The 19,935-nt window shown below is 36.1% G+C and overlaps 1 protein-coding gene across 1 annotated transcript in view; it reads right to left on the bottom strand.

Annotated features, from left to right (window-relative positions):
• LOC132705276 (tetraspanin-2A) overlaps positions 1–19,935 on the bottom strand; it is a 112,613-nt gene that overhangs the window by 65,103 nt on the left and 27,575 nt on the right. The window contains exon 2 of the mRNA XM_060675764.1: positions 371–568. Within this exon, the coding sequence (XP_060531747.1) occupies positions 371–568 (198 nt within the window). The remainder of the gene's footprint in view (positions 1–370; positions 569–19,935) is intronic.

Here is a 19,935-nt window from a genome sequence, read left to right as displayed (position 1 = left end):
CGCGCCGTTCGTAAATCAATTAGGATCGAGATAGATAATGTTTCTGATTTCCGCTTGAGTTATAACCGAAAGCGTTTTCATGTACAGCCTACACTATCTACATCGGTAAATACAATAACAGTGTTAGCCGCGGCAAATTTATTATAACCATCCCAATATTGTGTAATTTACTGCACTCCGTAATTAGTTAAGAATAATTAACGGCTAGTTATGTTGTGCATTGCACAATACGGTCGCGAGCGGGAAAATTAGAAATAAATCAAGCCTACAGATGTTACTTTTAAATTACGACGTTCGGGATACACGGCCATTGTTTTTGTACGAGTTTCGATAATCATAGGCGCGACGTTTTGTCCGTAGATCGGCTTACCGTCAGCAGGAACAGCGCGTTCTCCTGCAATGCGCTGAGACATCCCAAGAATGAGACTATCATGATTACAGCGGCAGCGATGAGCAGGATATAGATGCCGACGTAGAAGATACCCGCGCTCAAAATATCCAACCACTCTTGTATCCCTGGTTCGAACCTTAACCAGAGGCATAATGCGAACAGAACAGCGCCGATCATCTGAAAATAAACGCCGTATTACCAATAGTCTCTTATTCTAACACTACTTTCAAAGTTTTCAGAGTAGAACCAAACAATAGATGTTTTAGCATTCTTTCCCAATTTTATACCAAGCCTATAGGGCTCTCTACTGAAATGAAGTCGCAAAAATACTACACACAGGATCACATTACATCAACTGGTTACGCTTAACAGTTTGATTATATTACTTCAGTCGATTTAATTACTGAGAATTAGTTAAAAAATTAACACTTTGTACTATCTTTTTTTTTATTTACAAAACGACAGAAATATATTACATCCCAGCGATGGCGCTTTCCATAGCTGGCCCCGAAAGTGAAATTGTTCAATATAGGGCAGAAGGTTTCTCAAAACTTTTAGCATAGCGGTTTATGTGTTTGCTTGCGCATAGAATTGTCTGAAATTCCATTTTACGTAAATAACGTCTGTCTTTTGACTATATTCGATAACTTCGTAAGCGACGATTATCTTTTTCTTGTAGGTATTACAAAAAAATCTGCTAAATCATCGTCATAGGATGGCCTAACAAAAGGAGATGGACAACGCAATAAATTTGCTTTAAATACTATGTAAATTATATAAATAAACCACCCAAAATTCTAAAACCTAGAATAAAATTCTCTAGGCTTTTTAGTATTAAGCATTAAGCAGTTTGACTGCAGACATTTTAGCAGTAGTCGGTATTAAAAATAACCGAGCTGAAGGAGATTTTTTTCCCCAACTTGCGTCGGTGCGTTTCGTGTAAAACGGGACTAGACTTAGTCTAGACTAAGCTAACTCTGCTGCACGTTGATAGAATTACAGCTTTTTGGGCAAGACCTGTAATTGTCTTCGATACCGACAGTTCAGCTTGCTTTATTTTATTTATTTATTTTTTTATTATTATTATCATTATTATTTTTATTATTATTATTATTTTTTTATTATTATTATTATATATTATATTATTATTTATTATTATTATCATTTAACGTTTGATTTTTTTTATAAATTTCAGAGTAAGTTCCAGAAGTTGGGTTCACTGAGAGCAGTTGTTGTCAGCTACCACTATCGCTCTGTGGAGCTTCGCCGTGGAGTTAGTGAAGTAGGTATATAATTTTCTTACTTGGATCTCGTATTTCATTTCCCGGTTTCCTAAGCCTCTTCCACCTTTATTCCTAGGCAAATAAAGTATGCCGGGCGTTTCGCCATCTTGGTCCTTATTTTCCCATCTCAAGCCTGCAAATGTGTACCAAATGAGGGTGTATCACCAGAGGTAGAGCCCATGAGTTAATAGCCTGAATTTGCTGGACAAGCAAGTTTTCATGACGAATCAATGCTGGACATTTTTCGCAAGTATAAAAGCACACTTTTCTATTCCAAATTTTATTCGGACGTCCTTTGTGAATTATTATAACAAAAAAAATATGCAGAGGAGAACCTCTTATGTATGGGTTTGTTCTTACGAGCATAAAATACTTCTGAGCACTTCTGAGCATTTAGCGGTAATAGCCAAGTCGAGCACCACCTACAGATAGTATTTACGTCTCGCTACAATACATTCGCATGTGTTAGGGAATTTTGAAATAATTTGGTATCATACTTTTTACAAAACTTCTGGATTCCTCCTTAGTCGGTTTTTACTGAGTCGAACTTGCTGACGTTTCGCCAATCATCCTGTTGGCTTCTTACTGGCAACTTACTTCTGCTCTTCTCTCTAATAATTTCCGCATTAAAGATATTAAGCGTTCCATCAAAAAATACACTTCACCACAACCTTCCAATAGCAATGAGGCCGAAAGCAATCCTACACTTGCCACTGTGGTCCTTCCTTGCATTCAAAGCATCACTGACCACATACCAAAAGTTCTAAAGAAGTATATCGTCAAATCCAGATTTACCACTTGTCCAAGAATCTCTCAACATCTTCGGTCCGTCATAGACAAGATTCCATTTGAGATGTCAGGAGTTTACAGCATTCCATGCATATGCGGCAAAGCGTACTTTGGAGAGACCTGAAGAAAAAGATCAACTAGGCTCAAAGAACACGAAAGAGCCTTGCGACTAAGAAAAATAAACTCATCAGCTGTTGCCGAAAACACGAAACTGAACATAAAATTTTATTCTAAAATTCTTGTATGTAATCAATTCTTCTACCAACGAAAAATCCTAGAGTCTATAGAAATCTATAAACCACCTAACAATCTTAACCGCGACTCAGGTCTTTATCTGTCACCAATGTGGGAATCAGTCATCCGAGAGGGGGTTTATGCCCCTCATTTAGCTCCGCCCCCCTCAAACGATATATAAGCAGGTACATGCCGACAGCTTGCCTCGCACTCCAACATTTTCAAGTTTGAATAATAAGCGTCGATTTATGAAAAGCTGGTCAGTGTGTTTGATATAAGTGACCTGCAAGGAACAAAGCTATGGTGCAATGTTTTAGCTCAGAAAGAATTTTTTCACCTCCTCTTGATCACAGTAGATGTCTCCTAAGAAATTTAGATTCTCATAACACCCCGGCAAAATATGATGCAAATCCGTTCGAAATAAAGTCCTGGTCATAGCCGACCTCTCCCAAACTATTTCTGATGACTGACGATACCCTAAACGAGACTTGCTGTCTGATGTAGGAATAGAACGCTTTGGGCCCATAAAGTAAGGTTATCTTCGAAGGAAGACTTCGCTTCTCTAATCCCCGGGGATAAACTATTAGAAACTCTGCGCAGTATAATGGTCAGCACAGACAGTGGCTTTAAATATACACTACAGAGTTCTCTTATGTTTAAGTTAAAGCCAAGGCTTTTCAGAATTGTCATTAACTTTATTATCAACACAGTTCCATGCATGATTTGTTAACCTTATAAAATTTATTGTACTGAAGTGGCTTTTACTTGATGAAAAATAAATTAAAATAGTTAAATAAGAACAAACGTTGTTCAGATTTAATAAAGGCACGGTGTTGCCGAAACAGCTGCCATTTAAATATATTTCTGTGAAAATCTGAACAACGTTTGTTCTTATTTAACTATTATAAAATTTATTCTGCATATCATTTTATGATTATTAACTTGCTTAGGGTAACACAAGGCTCGAATACGAAAATTAAAAACAACATGATCAGATTTGCTAACTGAGCAATCCAACTCTGATTTATCAACTAAGTCGGGGTCTGAGGTAAGTAGTGGTTAATGGAGCATCGCTCTCTCGGAAGCGTATGTGTTCTACAATAAGTTTACTCCATAGACGCTTGAATAAATGGGAAGTTAAAATCCCCAGTAATAAAAGGGTTAGAAAAACTTGTGACAAAATTCTTCATGGATTGTAAGAGCTGAAGCTAGAATTATCACTGTATACACATGCAAGTGAAAAAATAAATTCAGGACTAGTAAATGACGAATAACGTACACCATCTAACCCATCGGAACGATAAATTGTGTAGCCTGTAATAGAAATGGTGCAATCAGCCTTTAACCAGGTTTCGGTTATTCGAATGCAGGCAGGTTTAACGGAACTCAGATAAGCAATAAGAAGATCAAATTTGGCATACAATCAGCAAAGATTTGTGTAAATAATAGGCAAGGAAACAACGCTCACTTTTTTGGAACTGAGATGTTAACGATTAGGCGCACACCTTTAATGTATTTGATTGTTAACAGCTTTTCACCCGTCTCGTATCCGTCCGTTGGTTCTTTCTTTTTCTGGTCCAAAAAGTGACGCTGAGAGGGCGTTTAGTCATCCAGTATCTCAACATTCTTGAACGGTCCAGTAAGAAGCTTGTTTCTGTGTTTTAGAATTTTTTTAACCAGTTCTGGATTTCCAACTAGGACCTTCAGCGGTCGAACTCTAGGACCCTTACGGTCAGCAACGAAACAGCGAAACATTTGAAGATGCAATAGTTATATGTTGTCCCGTACCCGATTGCTTATCTTCAGTTTTGAGATAATGATAGTGCCGGCGAGTTTAGGCTGCTCTAATGTCTCAGATAGAATCTCTCAGTTGAATTAGCAAGTGCAGTTTCAAGAGCTCCTATGCGATTGTTAAACGTTGTTTTCATTAACTCAATCTTCTTGTATTCTCGAGCTCGAGAAGTTTTTAGTTTGTTGCGCGTCATAGAAAAAGTTAAAAACAAAAAGTCGATCCGAACTGGTCGTAGTCAAGTATGTGTTGTCAAACAGATCACTTTTCATTATTAATATGGCGTCATCCCGATCAAAAACCGGTAAAAACAAAAAGTCGATCCGGACTGGTCGTAGTCAAGTATGTGTTGTCAAACAGATCACTTTTCATTATTAATATGGCGTCATCCCGATTAAAAACCGCAGCAACTGCTACTGCCCCAGTTTTTAAATTAACAATTCTTCTGCTCATCCCTCTCCAACTCCGCCTGCCCAACCCCGTGTACACAATAGATTAACGGGCTTAATCTCAACCTTAATTTGTTACTTATCTCAATCTTCCTCCCTTTCATTTCATTATCCCCTTTATTTTTCGCGCACTCTCCCCAAGTTAAACCTTTAGTCACGTCCTAATCGGATTACGTCGAATTTTGCCGTTAGAAAAAGCAACGCCAAGATTCTGAGGCGCGGCATAGGAATCAATCGCGCAAAAATGATCAGATCCGGGACTCAGGCGTTTACCCGACCGATTACTGCTTTAATTACCGTACCGCCAGTAATAAACTGCGGCCATCAGGACTAAATGGGGCCGAACTATAGCGACAGCTTTTCGAGCCGTACGGTTTTGGCCGCAACATCTATCAGTCTCAGCAGTTATCAAGTGCAAAACTAAACGGCAGAAGGAGAAACCGAAAACAGATGTGTTTAGGGATTTGGACAATTAATTTCCAGGTTTAGACCTTCCAGTGGAAACCCAGTTTTTCCGTCGCGGAGAGAAATGGAGGCGTTTTGGGCGTCGGATACCATTGACGCGAGCGCATGTCGGATAGACGGACGATTTTCATTTGGACGTGGATGCGCTGCGATTTGGGATGGTTAATTGTTTTGGTTAGTTCGAATTTATGATGGAGAACGGATGAGGTCCTGGGAGTTGCAACATGGAGTTGTCGGAATTTAATGAGCGTCATAAAATAAAATTAACGTTGTTCTGGTATTCCTTGCATGTTTTTTGAGTTGATTCGTGGTGTAGTAGGTGAGCTGGAGCAGGACTCCTTAAGAGCTGAGGTCAACTAAGAAAAACTTATAAAAGCAGCATATAAGAATATACTCCGGTGGATTATTGATATGAAAACAAAATAGGCAGAGGTTGTGTAGTTTCAAATTCCTCAAAAGTATTATACTTTTTTATTTTATTGAGAATTTTTTTTATAAAACCTTCCACGAAGTTTCTTCGTATTGCGTAAGACCCGAGAATCAATTAAGACCCCCGGCCGGAGTTAAGATACTTATGTGCTTAAAGTTCCTAATTGACGAGGCGATTACATTGAATTATTAAAGTTGGTTTAGAACTTGAACCTTAAATTCATTTTCCGTTACGGTTCGGATTATCTTTGCGTCCTCCGTGTCGCTCACGAATATATCGGCCAATCTATTGTCGTCCATCGGGCGGATTTTAGTTTATTTTATTATTGCATGATTTATTAAAGTAGTTCAAAAAAATATACAGGCAACCAATAAATATTGTCACAAAAACAAAGTAATTAAGAAAAAATGCAAAAATATTATAACGATATAAATAGATATAAATGCAATACAAAAACGATTAATCAAAATTTTTAATGGATCTGTAACTAATAGAGCAACAAAATAAACCAGCAGCAAAGAGATATCATATTGCATAATAAAAATAAGAATTTAAATAAGTTTTAAATAAATAAACTAGGAAATCGCATTGTAAGTTTTCCTTATTTTAGCTCCTAATCAGTTAATAAGAAATACGTCACTAAGATACTCGAGAAAAAAAAAACGATTAAAATTTTCACCCGACACCAAAAAATTCTACTTCCTCCCCCACCAATTGTCTAAATCGGAAATCGAGCCCGCAAAAAAATTGGTCGGGCGATGATTTGCGGTCCATTTAAAATTCCCAACGAGGTTTAAATAAACTTACCGCCGCGAATTAACAAACAAAACGTGCCGGAAATGGAGATTCGCCGATTCCCAGACAGGTCCCCCCCCCCAACTTCCAGTATTTTCTCTCCGGTAAAATGGCGTAATTAAATTCTGTGGGATTACTCTCCGTGTGGCCCATGTAAACTGACCTTCCGTGTGTATTTTCGATCGCAAAATACGCCCGACGCAGTACGCCGCTGTTCAGAAAGATACATACATATCCGGCTTTTCATTTTGCCGCGTTTGTCGGCCATTGTGCAAATCAACCCACTCGGAGACTGGGGATAAGTTGAAACCGTTCAGCGTGAAAATTTGGTACATAATTTATTTCACGAATTTATAATTCGGGAAGGATTTTAATTATTTTAATTAAAAGTTATTCTTAATTTAAATAATTATTTTCAAAATCTAATAAATATTTCTGTTACTGCTATACAAAATCGGCCCTATTAATTTACATTTGTATATTGATTGATTAATATACTCGGCAAACAATTTAATCATTTGAATTAAATAAATATTCAGTGCAATTCGCTTCCAAAAATACTGAATACATTTTTAAAGAGAGCTGCTATGCCTGAAAGGAAGGCGCATTATCATATTTATTTTCAATTTATGTATTTCAATGACTAAGAGTTTCGGATAGTTCGATTTAATTATGTTAATTAAATACAAATTATCTTCAGTTACTTTAATGAAAAAATGTTTAGATAAGTAAAAGTAAAACTAAAATACTGGGTTATGAAGGGAAATGAAAAAGTGTTTTTGGCGAAGAGAAATGTGAAATACAATACAATACAAAAATGTTCAGTTATTTTAGACTAACTAGACTTATTCGAACGACCGGTTAATTCAATTTAGCTTTAATTACATTAATAAATACCATTAATTAAATCAATATAAAATAGAGCTTAAACTATTTAAAAGAGTATTTAAATATACTCGCTGATTTAATTACTTTGATTAAACAGTATTTAATCAAATGAGACAGAGAAAACGTTTAGCAAGTACAGTCTAGAGAGAAGACTAGAAAACTTCTTGTCTCGGTTAGATAAAAGTTCGTGACTATGGGGGTGAAGCTAATTAATCTAAAAGCGGTAGTCGAAACGGGCCCCCTTGTATCGATATTCCCATAAAGCCGCCGCCCGTTATCGAACACGACTGCTCCTATAGTCGCCCAAACGCTGAATTTCCAATTTAAGTGCATTGCACGCGGTCCAGGCGGCACAACGCCAATATCCCTGGATATCAGCTATCATCCCCCATCTCCATAAACCCCAATACATTTCTGACGTTCTTCACATCCAGTTCATTTGGGAAATGCCCCCGTAGTAGACGTGGCCCCCATCGGACCGACCGTCATCAGGACCGGACCGGTTGTAACCGCACTTATCCTTGGTTCGGATTCATTGCGCAGCGAACAGTTTAAATTTGTTTGCTTTTTTTTTATTTGAAATATCATCTAAAATATCAATTCGAAGTATCCAAAAGAGACCAGGCCAGTCATGCTTAGATTGACAAAGAAAAAATCAATATCGATTTTCACATTTTGGTTAAAATGTAGCAAAAAAAAATATTATTACCATTTTGTCACAAATGTCAGAAATTAATGAATTATGTCAACTAAGTATATCGTGCACTTTTGATTTTGTTAAAAAAAAAACAGTCCGGCTCTGGGCACGTTGTAATGGCTTAGGCGGAATTGGCACAATAAACATCTCCGGACCCGAGAAGCTCGACTGCGTGCCGAGAATGCCCGAAACCGAAACGAACGTTTTTCATTGACGTAAATGACAGTTGTGTTTGAACCCACGATACACGCGAAGGAATTGAATCTTTTTTACCTTGCAAAATTTCTTAAACGTTGTCTTAAACATTTGACTACCTCGAAACGTCCATAAAAATTTTCCCTTTTTTTTGGTCAATCGAATTCGGCATTGCAGAATTCTTTAACAAGTTTGTAAAAATTGGATATTGTATTTTTTCAATTTTTCTTTAAACCCAGACAGCGTTAATCAAGATGACTTTAGGTACAAGAACGTGTCACTTTCTGTAGAACAAAGTTTCTAAAATATAGAATAAGAGTTGTATAATAAGAGCAATACGTCAATTAATTCACAGCGAAGACCGTGTGACGTTTCGGATATTGGATCTTCTATTATCTTGAATTCCCGTACGGATGATTTCAAACGAACATAACATCCGAAATGTATTAACTAGACCTTTCATCCGTGCTCGCAGTCAAATTACGTGGAATATCCGAATAGGCCGTAAAACTTTCACGTGGCAATCCGGATTTAATTGGCAAACGGATGATCGGAATAAGCTCACAAAATCCTATCGGGATTCTATTAATAGAAAGACGACTGCTACTACGAATTACCAGTAGTCGCAATTAATTATTGGTCGTGACTGTTATTTGATGTTTCACTCTGCGTTAATATTAACGGTTTAGATCATGTCGCAGAATTAGGTGAAATGCTAACTAGCATGTTGGTTGACGGTCCTCGTTTTTGAAACTTGTGCAATTCTTTCGTTACTAGTGAGCACGTAACATTTATAAATGATAAAGCAGATTCACATTAAACCAACTTTTGCTTGGCAAAAGATGAAAATGGAAAATTACTTACCTTAACTGTCAGAAGTAATTAGAAACAAAAAACTTCGGTAAATATTCTTATTTGCTTATTTGCACTATATAGCATGAAATCCTCGATTTTTAGAACTTAGTGTCGCCGAATGAAAGCTGGAAATTCGAAAGGAAGGTCAAGTCAAATATGGTTCTAGTGAATAATATGCTGTGAATCTAAAAGTATTTATCACTTCAACGTTTGTAAGCGTAGTGCCTAATAAGTATGGGATTCGCTAATTATCTTGTTGGCTTCTTCAGTTTCAGTTGAGCATAAATTTCACTAAATTCGATTCACCGAACAACCGATGCGGTAGGAATCCAGAGGAAATTTGTAAATGGTATTACAGTAGTTTGTGGAAGTTTGTTTGAAAAATATTTTCGATGATATAAAAATTATAAAAGTGAAATGGAAAAACATAAGGAACTGTACCGGGTGACTAAATAACACAGCTAATATAAGATCATGATTTTACCGTTTTACGCAAAACTGGCAAATTGTAAAAAGAATAAACAACAATAAAAAACAATTGTTTTATTTTAACACACTTTAAAAAGAAATGGATGAAGATTATACATTTGAAATTCTGAAGAATCTTTTTAATATCTCTTAATATATGATAATGACCAGGGAATTCGAAAAAAATGACTTTTTGCTAATTTTGTGTAAGGATGTGGCCAGTTTATGCCGAAAAACGCACCCGCTTTCCTAAAAGCTCTAATATTCCATCATTTATTTATGTAAAATTTTAATATATATTTAGTTTCTTCCATATTTTTGGTTAGGAAGAAAATTCCGGTTTACGGTTTTGATTAACCTATTGGCATATGACTTGACTATATTTTTATTTAAAAAATTCATATATTGCGTTCAATTTTTCAGGTTTTTTTTTCAATTTTTTGTTATTGCATGAAAAAACATGCTGCAAAGGCTGGGGTCTGATGGGTTTGTTTAAATAAGGTCTATCGTTTACTTAAAATACCATTTAACACTCGCTTGGCCCTAGACAGCATATTTTTGTATAATTGTTTGTTTTAATTGTTTTATATGGCCCTCGGCGGCCATAATAAGAATCTGAAAATAAAATTTTTCTGCGCGCTCATTTGGCCATCCGTTACGACTGTTGTTTCCCAATTTGCTGGAGTGATCTCAACTGACCACACCCAGTACATACACACATTTTTACCTATTTTCTTACGATATTAAAACGGAGGAAAAACAAACAAAAAGGAGAGATTACTTTTCCTCGAAACTACATCCAGATATTGACAAAAAGTGCCATTATAAATCCAAGTGCCCAGTCCGATCTTTCTTTTGAGCCGACTCAGAAAAACACTGTTTCGCCCTAGCTGTTATCGTCCGTATCCAGTAGAGGGGTTTTTATTTCGACGGACGAAGTATTGATACGAAGTTAATTGATGGTTCCGATATCTCTCGTGACGTTTGGCGCCAGCGGCGCCGATCCACGATAAGCTTTTTGAGGCTTAAAAAAAAATCGGTGTTATGTCGAATACTAGAATTTAATGCAATACTTACAGATGTCACAGGATGGGATAGAACACTATAATCGCGTTTTGTTCCAATATTCAAGAAAACATTGAATTTCACATAAATATTTAACAACATGAATTTCAGTGGTACCAAAAAAATCTTCTTGTTCTTTTTTTTATGAGTGGCAATTATGAACTTAAATAATTCCAATTGTACGGGCTTCTAGATTATGAGCAGAAAATTGCTAAAGGTTAGCATCGAATTAACAATTAATTGTGTTCATGCTTGCAATTCTAAAATGTTAAAGTACGACTTGATTAGCTTTCTACAACAATCGCTAAACACTTCTTCAGTGAACCTAATCGACAGGTTAAAGTACTCCAAACGATATACCGTTTTTAAGACATAATCCTATATTTAATTTTGGTAAATTTTTATGAAGGTCTAACCCCAGGCTCGGTGAGATTCTTCTATTAATATTAGTCCATGGAGTGAAAAATCAATTCTTACTATATTATAAATATAAACCAGGGAGTAAATTTAGCTATAAAACAATGTTAGAATATTAATAAAAAAAAAGGTTTTATACATTAAATAATCACTATCGTCGCTGGACTTGCCCCCCGCGTTCTGGTACTAGTCGACTTCTGTAAACATTTTTTCCTTTGATGACATGTTCTACAATTTTTTTTCAACTAGAAGCAGATACTTTTTCTACGTCACTTCTAATTAATTCATGGCCCCAGACCTAATTCGGCGAGGTGTTATTTCTTCTTAAACTGGGTTTCAGCTGTCCCCAGTGGCTATCAAATCAAGTCTCATCTTAATATATGATTTCTCTCAAATATCTTGTCCTCCACTTTGAAATTCTATTTCATTCAATCAAAACTAGTCTCTTATTGACGGTTTTGTAAAAAGCAATTCCTACGAACGCACGCAAAGTCTCTTGGCAACAGTCAATGTTCAAAACACTAGGCAACTCTTCATGTAAAGTTTTAATTCCTTTCCCCAGATGTCGATTTCAGAAACAGAGACACATTTAAAATTATAATTACGTCATCGACCACAATCTTAACTTCTTCGTCGCTGGACATCGCAAGTGATTAATAAATTGTTATAAAATGTATATCGTACCCCAATAAAAATGGGACACGGAGTGATTGTAATTGCTAATTACAAAAATAACACGGAATAAAAAATAACTCCAAAGCTTCGACGGTAAGAAAATAAAAAATAAAAAATCCAGGGATCCAATGTTATTCATTAACCACTTCGGAGGTGGGGGGTTGGTGTTGCAGATTTGGAAAAAGCAATTTGCTATTAGTGTGATTAATATTATTTAAATTCTAAATATTTAATTAAATACGTAGGGAGAGTAATTGTTTCCAAATTTTTTAAATTACCTAATTTGGAAATAAATTCGGCGGCCGGTAAATTTTAATCCGCGCGCCACTGGCCGCGCATTTATAACATCTGACGCGTATCGGATATTTCTATAAATATTTCGGAGTGTGTTGGTGAAGGGGGGTGAGGAGTCGCTGCGCCTCGTACGATAATTAAAAGTTCATCATATACAAAGTACACGTGCGAACCGACACGCTGTCGCCCTTTAATGTTGAAAACTGGACTGAATGGGGATACAATTGCCCCGCCAATCAATAATCGATACCGAAAATAAATTAAATATGGGCGGCAGGTTATTTACCTAATTGAACGCGAATTGTGAATTGATGAAAACGACCAATCTAAGCTTGTGCTAAAACTTGGTGGTGACCTTGCTGCTATCGGTAATGCTTATCCAAAGCTTGGGATTCGTGATGGACCCGCAAATTAGTCTTTCTTCTCGTATTACTATTATATCAAAATAATTGAAAATGTTGGGCATGTTAAAAGGTGCAGCAAAATTTCGCTCTAGTTTATCCATACTTCGAGTATAGCCGATGTATATGACCACACCATTATAATATTAACAATAACATTGAATCGTTTATACAGGGTGATGCATTGCCGATCGGAACATAAGAAATCCCATGTAAATTTTTAAGTGGCTAAATATTGGCTCCCCTGTATATTTCCTAGCAAAGTTGTAATATAACTTTTTGAATGGGGCCGGAATGATGAATGATGAATAAGCCAATCCTCAGTTATTGAATTAAAATGATGGCAAAATTAGAAAAATTTTTTGGTTTAGGTAATCACACACCTTTAAAATACATTTTGACAATGAGAAGACAAAAATTCATGACATTATTTTTATTTGTAATGGTTATACCTGATTATATGCGCCGTTCAGTTGAAGAAAAAGTAACCACAATTAAGTGGTATTATACAGTTCTAGAGCACTGTCTGAAATATTTTCAGTTTACTTTCCTGCTAAATCTATATTTTTAAACGGATTATTACCCAATTTGAGTCCAAAGGCACCGTAATAAACACCTACAAATATTCAGCTGAAAATGTCGATAATAGAGCAGAAGAAAGGAACAATAGAGATTTGAAAATAAAAATATTTTTTTGTAAGTATGGAAAGCACCAAGAACTCCGAAAAAGCCAAGAAGAAAGAAGAGTAGCATTTTGTTTTTTGAGATGACGGAAAAAGCAAATAATGATATTCACACGCAATCACGAATCAAATATTGAAAACTGTCGGTATTGGGGTCAAGACAATGAATATCGCTTTGTTCATACTTGAAGCCAATATTCTCAAAAATAAATGTTATAGTGGGGCATTTTTTATGGACGATTGGTTGGACTGTTTGCATTATAACTTATTTGGACTTATTACTAGATCAAATTGAAGAAGTTGTTCGGCAAGATTAAGAGATCTGCAACGAGGTGGATAGTTGTCCTGTCCATAATTTCCGGATTGTTAGGGCGTATTTGGCTGGAATATTATTGACCCAAAGTGCGGAATCCTTTGGCCACCCAGATCACCTGACCTCTCGCCGAACGACTTCTTTCTGTGGGGTCACTTGAAAAGTGTCATCTATAAAAATGTTAAATTCGATAAGTTATACAATAAGACAGGATTTCACAATATCAACTAGGCAATGTTAGAAATGAATTTTATGATCGCTAGGATATTGTTTAACTATTAATGGAGGGTTATTTGAACATTTACTTAAAAAATAATGTTTATTTTAAATAATGTTTCTTTTGAACAATGTTTTGTAGTCGTATTTTTATTATAATTAATAACGCTTTAAGGGACAAGGAGATCTTAAGAACCGAGTATGTCAAGTTTTGGAAATGGCGTCATGGAAAATATTCGCTGGAGTTTGTCGTATTGACATTTTGCAATTTTACTATCATATTTAGTTCAATAACTGAAGATTGGCTTATTAAAACTCATTCAAACTCGGCACATGAGTTAATCGAACGGGCCCCTTCAAAAGGTTATATTTCAACTTTGCTATAGAACGTAGGGTAGGGAACCCAACCTAAACATTTACATGGGATTCCCATTTATCGCGTATTTTTGCGGTAATCTGACCTGCCTCGTCGACAAATTGCCCGAAAAGCTTCTTAGTAGCGTAGACCAAAAACTCTCCTTCTTTGGAACTAAACACTTTCTGACTTAAGTACACACACATTTGTAGTTCCTCCAGAGCTTTTACATGCCGGTATTATTATTATTATTATTTCCAGTATTCTCCACTACAGGTCTAAAAAGGTGATCTAAAATAAGAGTGGTGCTTTATAGATAGCTAGATAGATAGATTCATTTATTGACTACGTTTCGTACAAAAGGAACGTACAATTGCAGCAAGTCAGAAGTTATATTCAAGTGTAATAAAATCACATTAAAAAATAACATAAAACACACATCTAATACAAACAAAATTATACAGTACTATACAGTTTTATAGCTCATCGATACCAATGACAGTGTCAATGTATGCTCGCAGGGAGTAAAAACAATACCCTTGTAGGAATTCTTTAGTAGCATGTTTAAATTTTCTATTGCTCATCTTTTTCACGGTACCTGACAAAACATTATACAATTTCAGGTTAGATAAGCATGGCAATCAGAATTAGCGCTAAAGTTTCCTTTCGTTCTCTGTATCTCTAATAACTGGTAGTAGATATAGATAATTTTTTTAAAATAAGGTTGACAATTTTCCGTATATCCTATATTAGCAACGACTCGAACGGCCCTTTTCTGCATTCTAAAAATCTCCACAGCAGCTGAGGAATCATCCCACAGCACCGTGCCATAGCATAAGTGCGAATACAACAAAGAAAAATAGACCATAAGCATTTTTCAGGTCTGAGATATGATGTTTCCAATTTAGACTATCATCGATCCTAATGCCATGCAACTTGACGGACTGTCCACTATTTACCAAGCAATTGGAGGAAAACACAATACTCTGGGTCTTGTCTAAATTTAATTTAAGATAATTATTTTCGAACCAGACATTAGCCCTGTCCTCCAACATGCCAACCCTAACGGACAACTCCTCGACACTCTTAGCAGATGTAGTGAAAGATGTATCGTGGGCAAACATCACGCAGTGATTGGGGGCCAAGAAATAATAAAGGTCATTTATGTAGATTGTAAATAGTAGCGGGCCCAGGACGGAACCCTGAGGCACCCCGCTTACTACTGATTCAAGTGATGAACGGTCATCCTGGTATTCTACAAACTGCTGTCGGCCCTGCAAGTAGGACGCTATAAGATCTAAGGGCAGACCTCGTATGCCATATCTATATAGCTTTTTAATAAGAAGTTGGTGAGAAACACAGTCGAAGGCCCTAGAGAGATCACACAAGGTCAAACCAACTAATTCACCCCCCTCGAGGCCGTCAACTATCCCACTCACAACTTTAGACACTGCTTGGATCGTCGAACACCCTCTCCTAAATCCAAACTGACCAGCACAAAGACATTAGATCTTATTAATATAAGAAGTTAGCTGATCTTTTAGTAAGATCTCAAAAATTTGCCTGTAGTTTTTACCATCATTTATATCACCTGCCTTATGGATTGGAACTAATCTCGAAATCCTAAACAGCGATGGAAATACACCTGTGTCAATACATTTATTAAATAAAGTGGTTAATGGCAGTGTAATGTACTCAACCAGTCCCTTCACCAAGACACTATTAATATCATAAGCATCGCTAGAATAAGATTTTTTAAATCTTAGTATGGCTCGGTACGTATCCTCACAAGTTATCGGATGCAAAAAAAAATAGTTTCCTCCAATGGAATCCCTTCAACACATGCACCCTGTACATTGTGATTCACCGTTAAGATCTTTATAATATTACTCGAGACAGAACTAAAAAAAATGTTACGTTCGTTTGCTGATAAATCAGATTCTTTATCACATCTCCCAAGACAATTTCTTTCATAGTTAACGATTTTCCAGACATCTTTGTTTTATTGGTTGATTTTTCGATAAAGTCATCAAAGGCAGCTTTTTTGGTTTGTTGAATTTGTTGTTTATATTCCTTATTTAGTGATTTATACACTTCTATACATAGAGGGTTCTGTGTTCTTATATGTCTGTAGTCGTTAGGATATCCAACATATTTGGGTATGTTTGTGTGAACTTATGTAACTGTTCACGTCCACTATATAAACCGATCAATTAATTGAATATTTGGATTCGACAAATGTCCGAACGTCCTGCGGGTTTGCATAATTGAACGTTGGTCCATTATTTCAGATGATTAATGCGATCTTCCATGTGAAGGTACCGTGATCGCAGACGTGTTTCGTTAAATAATATGTTGGATAATGTGGATAATTCAGGAGGGCGATTTTGGAACCAGACTGTCGAGTTAATATATCCATAAACACGAACTTTGACAAATATTAGTCGCCCTGGTAATTGGGACAAGCTTTGTTAAATCAATTTTCAGTATTCACTATCTTAAGTTAGTCGGCAATAGTTTTTTCAATAATGGATAGAGCTAACTTTCAAACCAGTCCCAATTCAAGCAGTGATGCAGACGGTTCACCTAGCAGAGAGAACGCAATGATTTGTTAATTGAATTTAAAAACCGATTTAGAATGTAGAGTTTGAATTTTATTTCATTATTTTTTATAAAATTTATTAAATCATTAAGAAATTTAATCCATAGAATTCTTGACAAGCAATTCTAAGAGACACTGTGAAATGATCCTAGATTGACCTTGGAGAAAGCGATCAACTTATGCGGGACAACGGAGCCAGTAAACGCAAATTAAAGTCTCTAAAGGTGAAAATATTGTAAATTTACGCTTGACTTGTGCTAACTGCAAAAAAACTTGATATAATAGGTGAAGGATATAGCTCGAAAGCAAGTAGAAATCCCAGCGACAACAGCGACGAGCCTTTTATCCGCAAAATGATAATTGTCGGTAATACTGCTCCAAGGATAATGATAACATGTACAATGAAAATTTGGTTTGTTGTTTTCGTCAAAAAGGCCCCTTATTGCATTTGTTTCTAGAAGTTTTACTAGTACTGAGCAAAGATTTGCTTAATTGAAACAGGAATGTTGGCAATAGTATATTCATTTTAAAGGTTTCACTATTTTCATTATCAGAAATTTGAATATGTTGTGCATGTCATGAAAAAAATGGTTAACACCTGAAAACCACAATTTACGGAGGAAACTAGGAGTTATTCTCAATTGAAAGAATTAATAAGCATATCTTTGCAAGGCTGGCCAGACAATAAAAACTTGGTTCCTGAATGTATTAAACAATAGTTTAAAATAAAACTTATTTCTTATTTCAACTTTATGACGTAATCAGACCTTTGACATAGAAGCTTATATTCAAACATTTGCAATTTTGCATTACTAGAAGGACCATGGATGATTATTGCCGACTCAGATTCTTATTGTATAGAAATGATAAAAGCAGTAGTTCAGTTATAGCAGCATTCAAATAAATTTTCCCAACTCACCGATGTCGAGACGTAATATCGATAATATTCCCTTCAACAGCTTTTAATTGAAACAATTCGCCAAAGAGTGGAATTTTTATATTAATTTTAGAAGTCCACTGGTTGCAAAAAATGGAGAACATATCTTAAAAAACACGATGGAAAATGCTGAAGATGTAGGTATATATATAATGCAGTATAGTTTTTTTGAGCTGTTAATGGGTTGAAATTGCAACACAAACGTGCCAATTGAAAGTGATTTATTGAAATCTCAGTTAAAATAGAAATTGGATAAAACCAAATCGTATTAATCGATCGAAAAGTTTGACCATGTTTTTTCTTTATTTTGATTTAACAGTCTGTTCTGTACCGATCTGTTGGATGCGGACTTTTCGAAGAAAAGCAAAATTCTCGATTGGGGCAAAGCTGCCGGCGACGTCGAGGCGCTTATTTACTATGGCGGACCGAAATGAACCATTTTTTTCCGGTACGTTAAACCCAAATCACGAACGAAACAATATCCAGCCCAAATAAATTTAGTTTGTAGATATTAGGGCTCGCGCAAGAAAACTAAATCCAGATTATATCCGCAGCGCCGAATCTAATGAGAAGGAATAGAACCGAGGGGAGGGAGACGGAGAGAGGAAGGAATTAAGATATAGTAGGATATACATAACGCAGGCGACACAAGGGTAACAGCCTAAAACAACGCGGCCATTAGAGTCGAATGGGAGAAAACGTAACGGCGAAGAACGACCCCGTTTGTTCGTTATGTTCGGCAAAGATTGATACTAGGGGCGGGCGACTGCTCTCGATTTCTATTAGGTGCCGGAGGTGTAATTGCATATTTTAAACGGCCGTTAACCGAGCATAATTGGCCGGTTATTTCTCGGTACGAGTCTGTTATTTCCATGTTAATCCTCCTCCTCCCTTGAAGTGATTTCGAGGGATATTCACCCGTACCTCTCCCTCTCGAAAGACTATATTGGACATGTCGAAGTTTTATCTGTCGGTAGAGAGTCATCTCTATTTGAACACCGTGGTCTCGCCTTTTTTTTGCAGAAAAATCTTTTGTAACGTGATTGTTGATATCCTGCTCCTCATGATTTATTTACGTGATTATAAAATTCTTTATCAAAATTTATGCATAATTAATTTTGATTTTCTTGGTTTTGAGATTTGTCCAGCCTAAATCAAAATTATTTATCTATAATGTTTGTTCTAAACAAAACAAATTTCATTTTTCATATCTCTGCCGTAGCCACAAACCTAGTTCCACTAGAGGGTCGTTACAAAAGCATAGTTATTTTCAAGTTATTTTGATTTAAATTTGGTGACATTTACCTCAGTAAGGGTGCTCGGCAGGGCTTAAATTCAAAAGTTTTCCTTTCCCAACCGTGATACACCAAAAAGTATTCCCCAAAAAAAACTATATTAAAGCCACTAAAGTTTATTTGGTCAAAAGAGCTGGCGACATTAACATAAAAAGCACCTCGAAATACTACAGTCGACATTAATAAAAGATGCAGATATGCTTATCATTGTCAATCTATATAGTAAAAAAAAACCATAATAAGAGTAACAGAGTGAACATCTACCGAAATAAATATACAAAAAGGTGTCCATCAAGGATGCGTTTTATAACCTCCATTATTTAATGTCTACTCGGAGCATCTCTTCAATGAAGTTTTGACTGAATGTAAAGAAGGAATACTGGTTAATGGAGAGAGAACAAATAATCTCAGATATGCGGATGATACAGTCTTAATATCAAACAGCCCAGAAGGATTGTATACATTAATCAACAGAATCGTAAATATATGCGAAGAATATGGCATGAGCTTAAACACAAAGATCAAGATTATGATCATTAGCAAAAATTCAAACACCAAAGATAATCCGGAAGTGAAAAACACTAAGTAGAAACATTTCCGTATCTTGGTTGCAGCTTGAACGAAACATGGGATCATTCTCGGGAAATTATTACTCTAATTGCGATTCCTCAAATATTTCGTGTTCTCTGTAATGCTCTATGGAGGCCTGGACTCTTTCAGCAGCTAGAGAAAAGCGATTGGGCTCATTTGAGATGTGGTGCTATCGTAGAATGAGGCACGTCTCATGGACACACGATGTAAAAGACATCATCTTGTAAAGAATGAATAAAAATGAAGAACTCTTAAAGACGACCAAGGAGAGAAAACTTGCACTTCAACTTATTACATAGAGAAAACTAGAAGGCAGAATCTCACGGTAACACAATCTTAGGCAATGGAGAGGGAAAACATCTA

This window comes from Cylas formicarius, unplaced genomic scaffold (genome assembly GCF_029955315.1).
Source record: "Cylas formicarius isolate icCylForm1 unplaced genomic scaffold, icCylForm1.1 PGA_scaffold_7__23_contigs__length_41026272, whole genome shotgun sequence".
Classification (NCBI taxonomy): Eukaryota; Metazoa; Arthropoda; class Insecta; order Coleoptera; family Brentidae; genus Cylas; species Cylas formicarius.
Note: the sequence above shows the minus strand (reverse complement) of the source record. Positions and strands in the feature narration are given on the sequence as shown.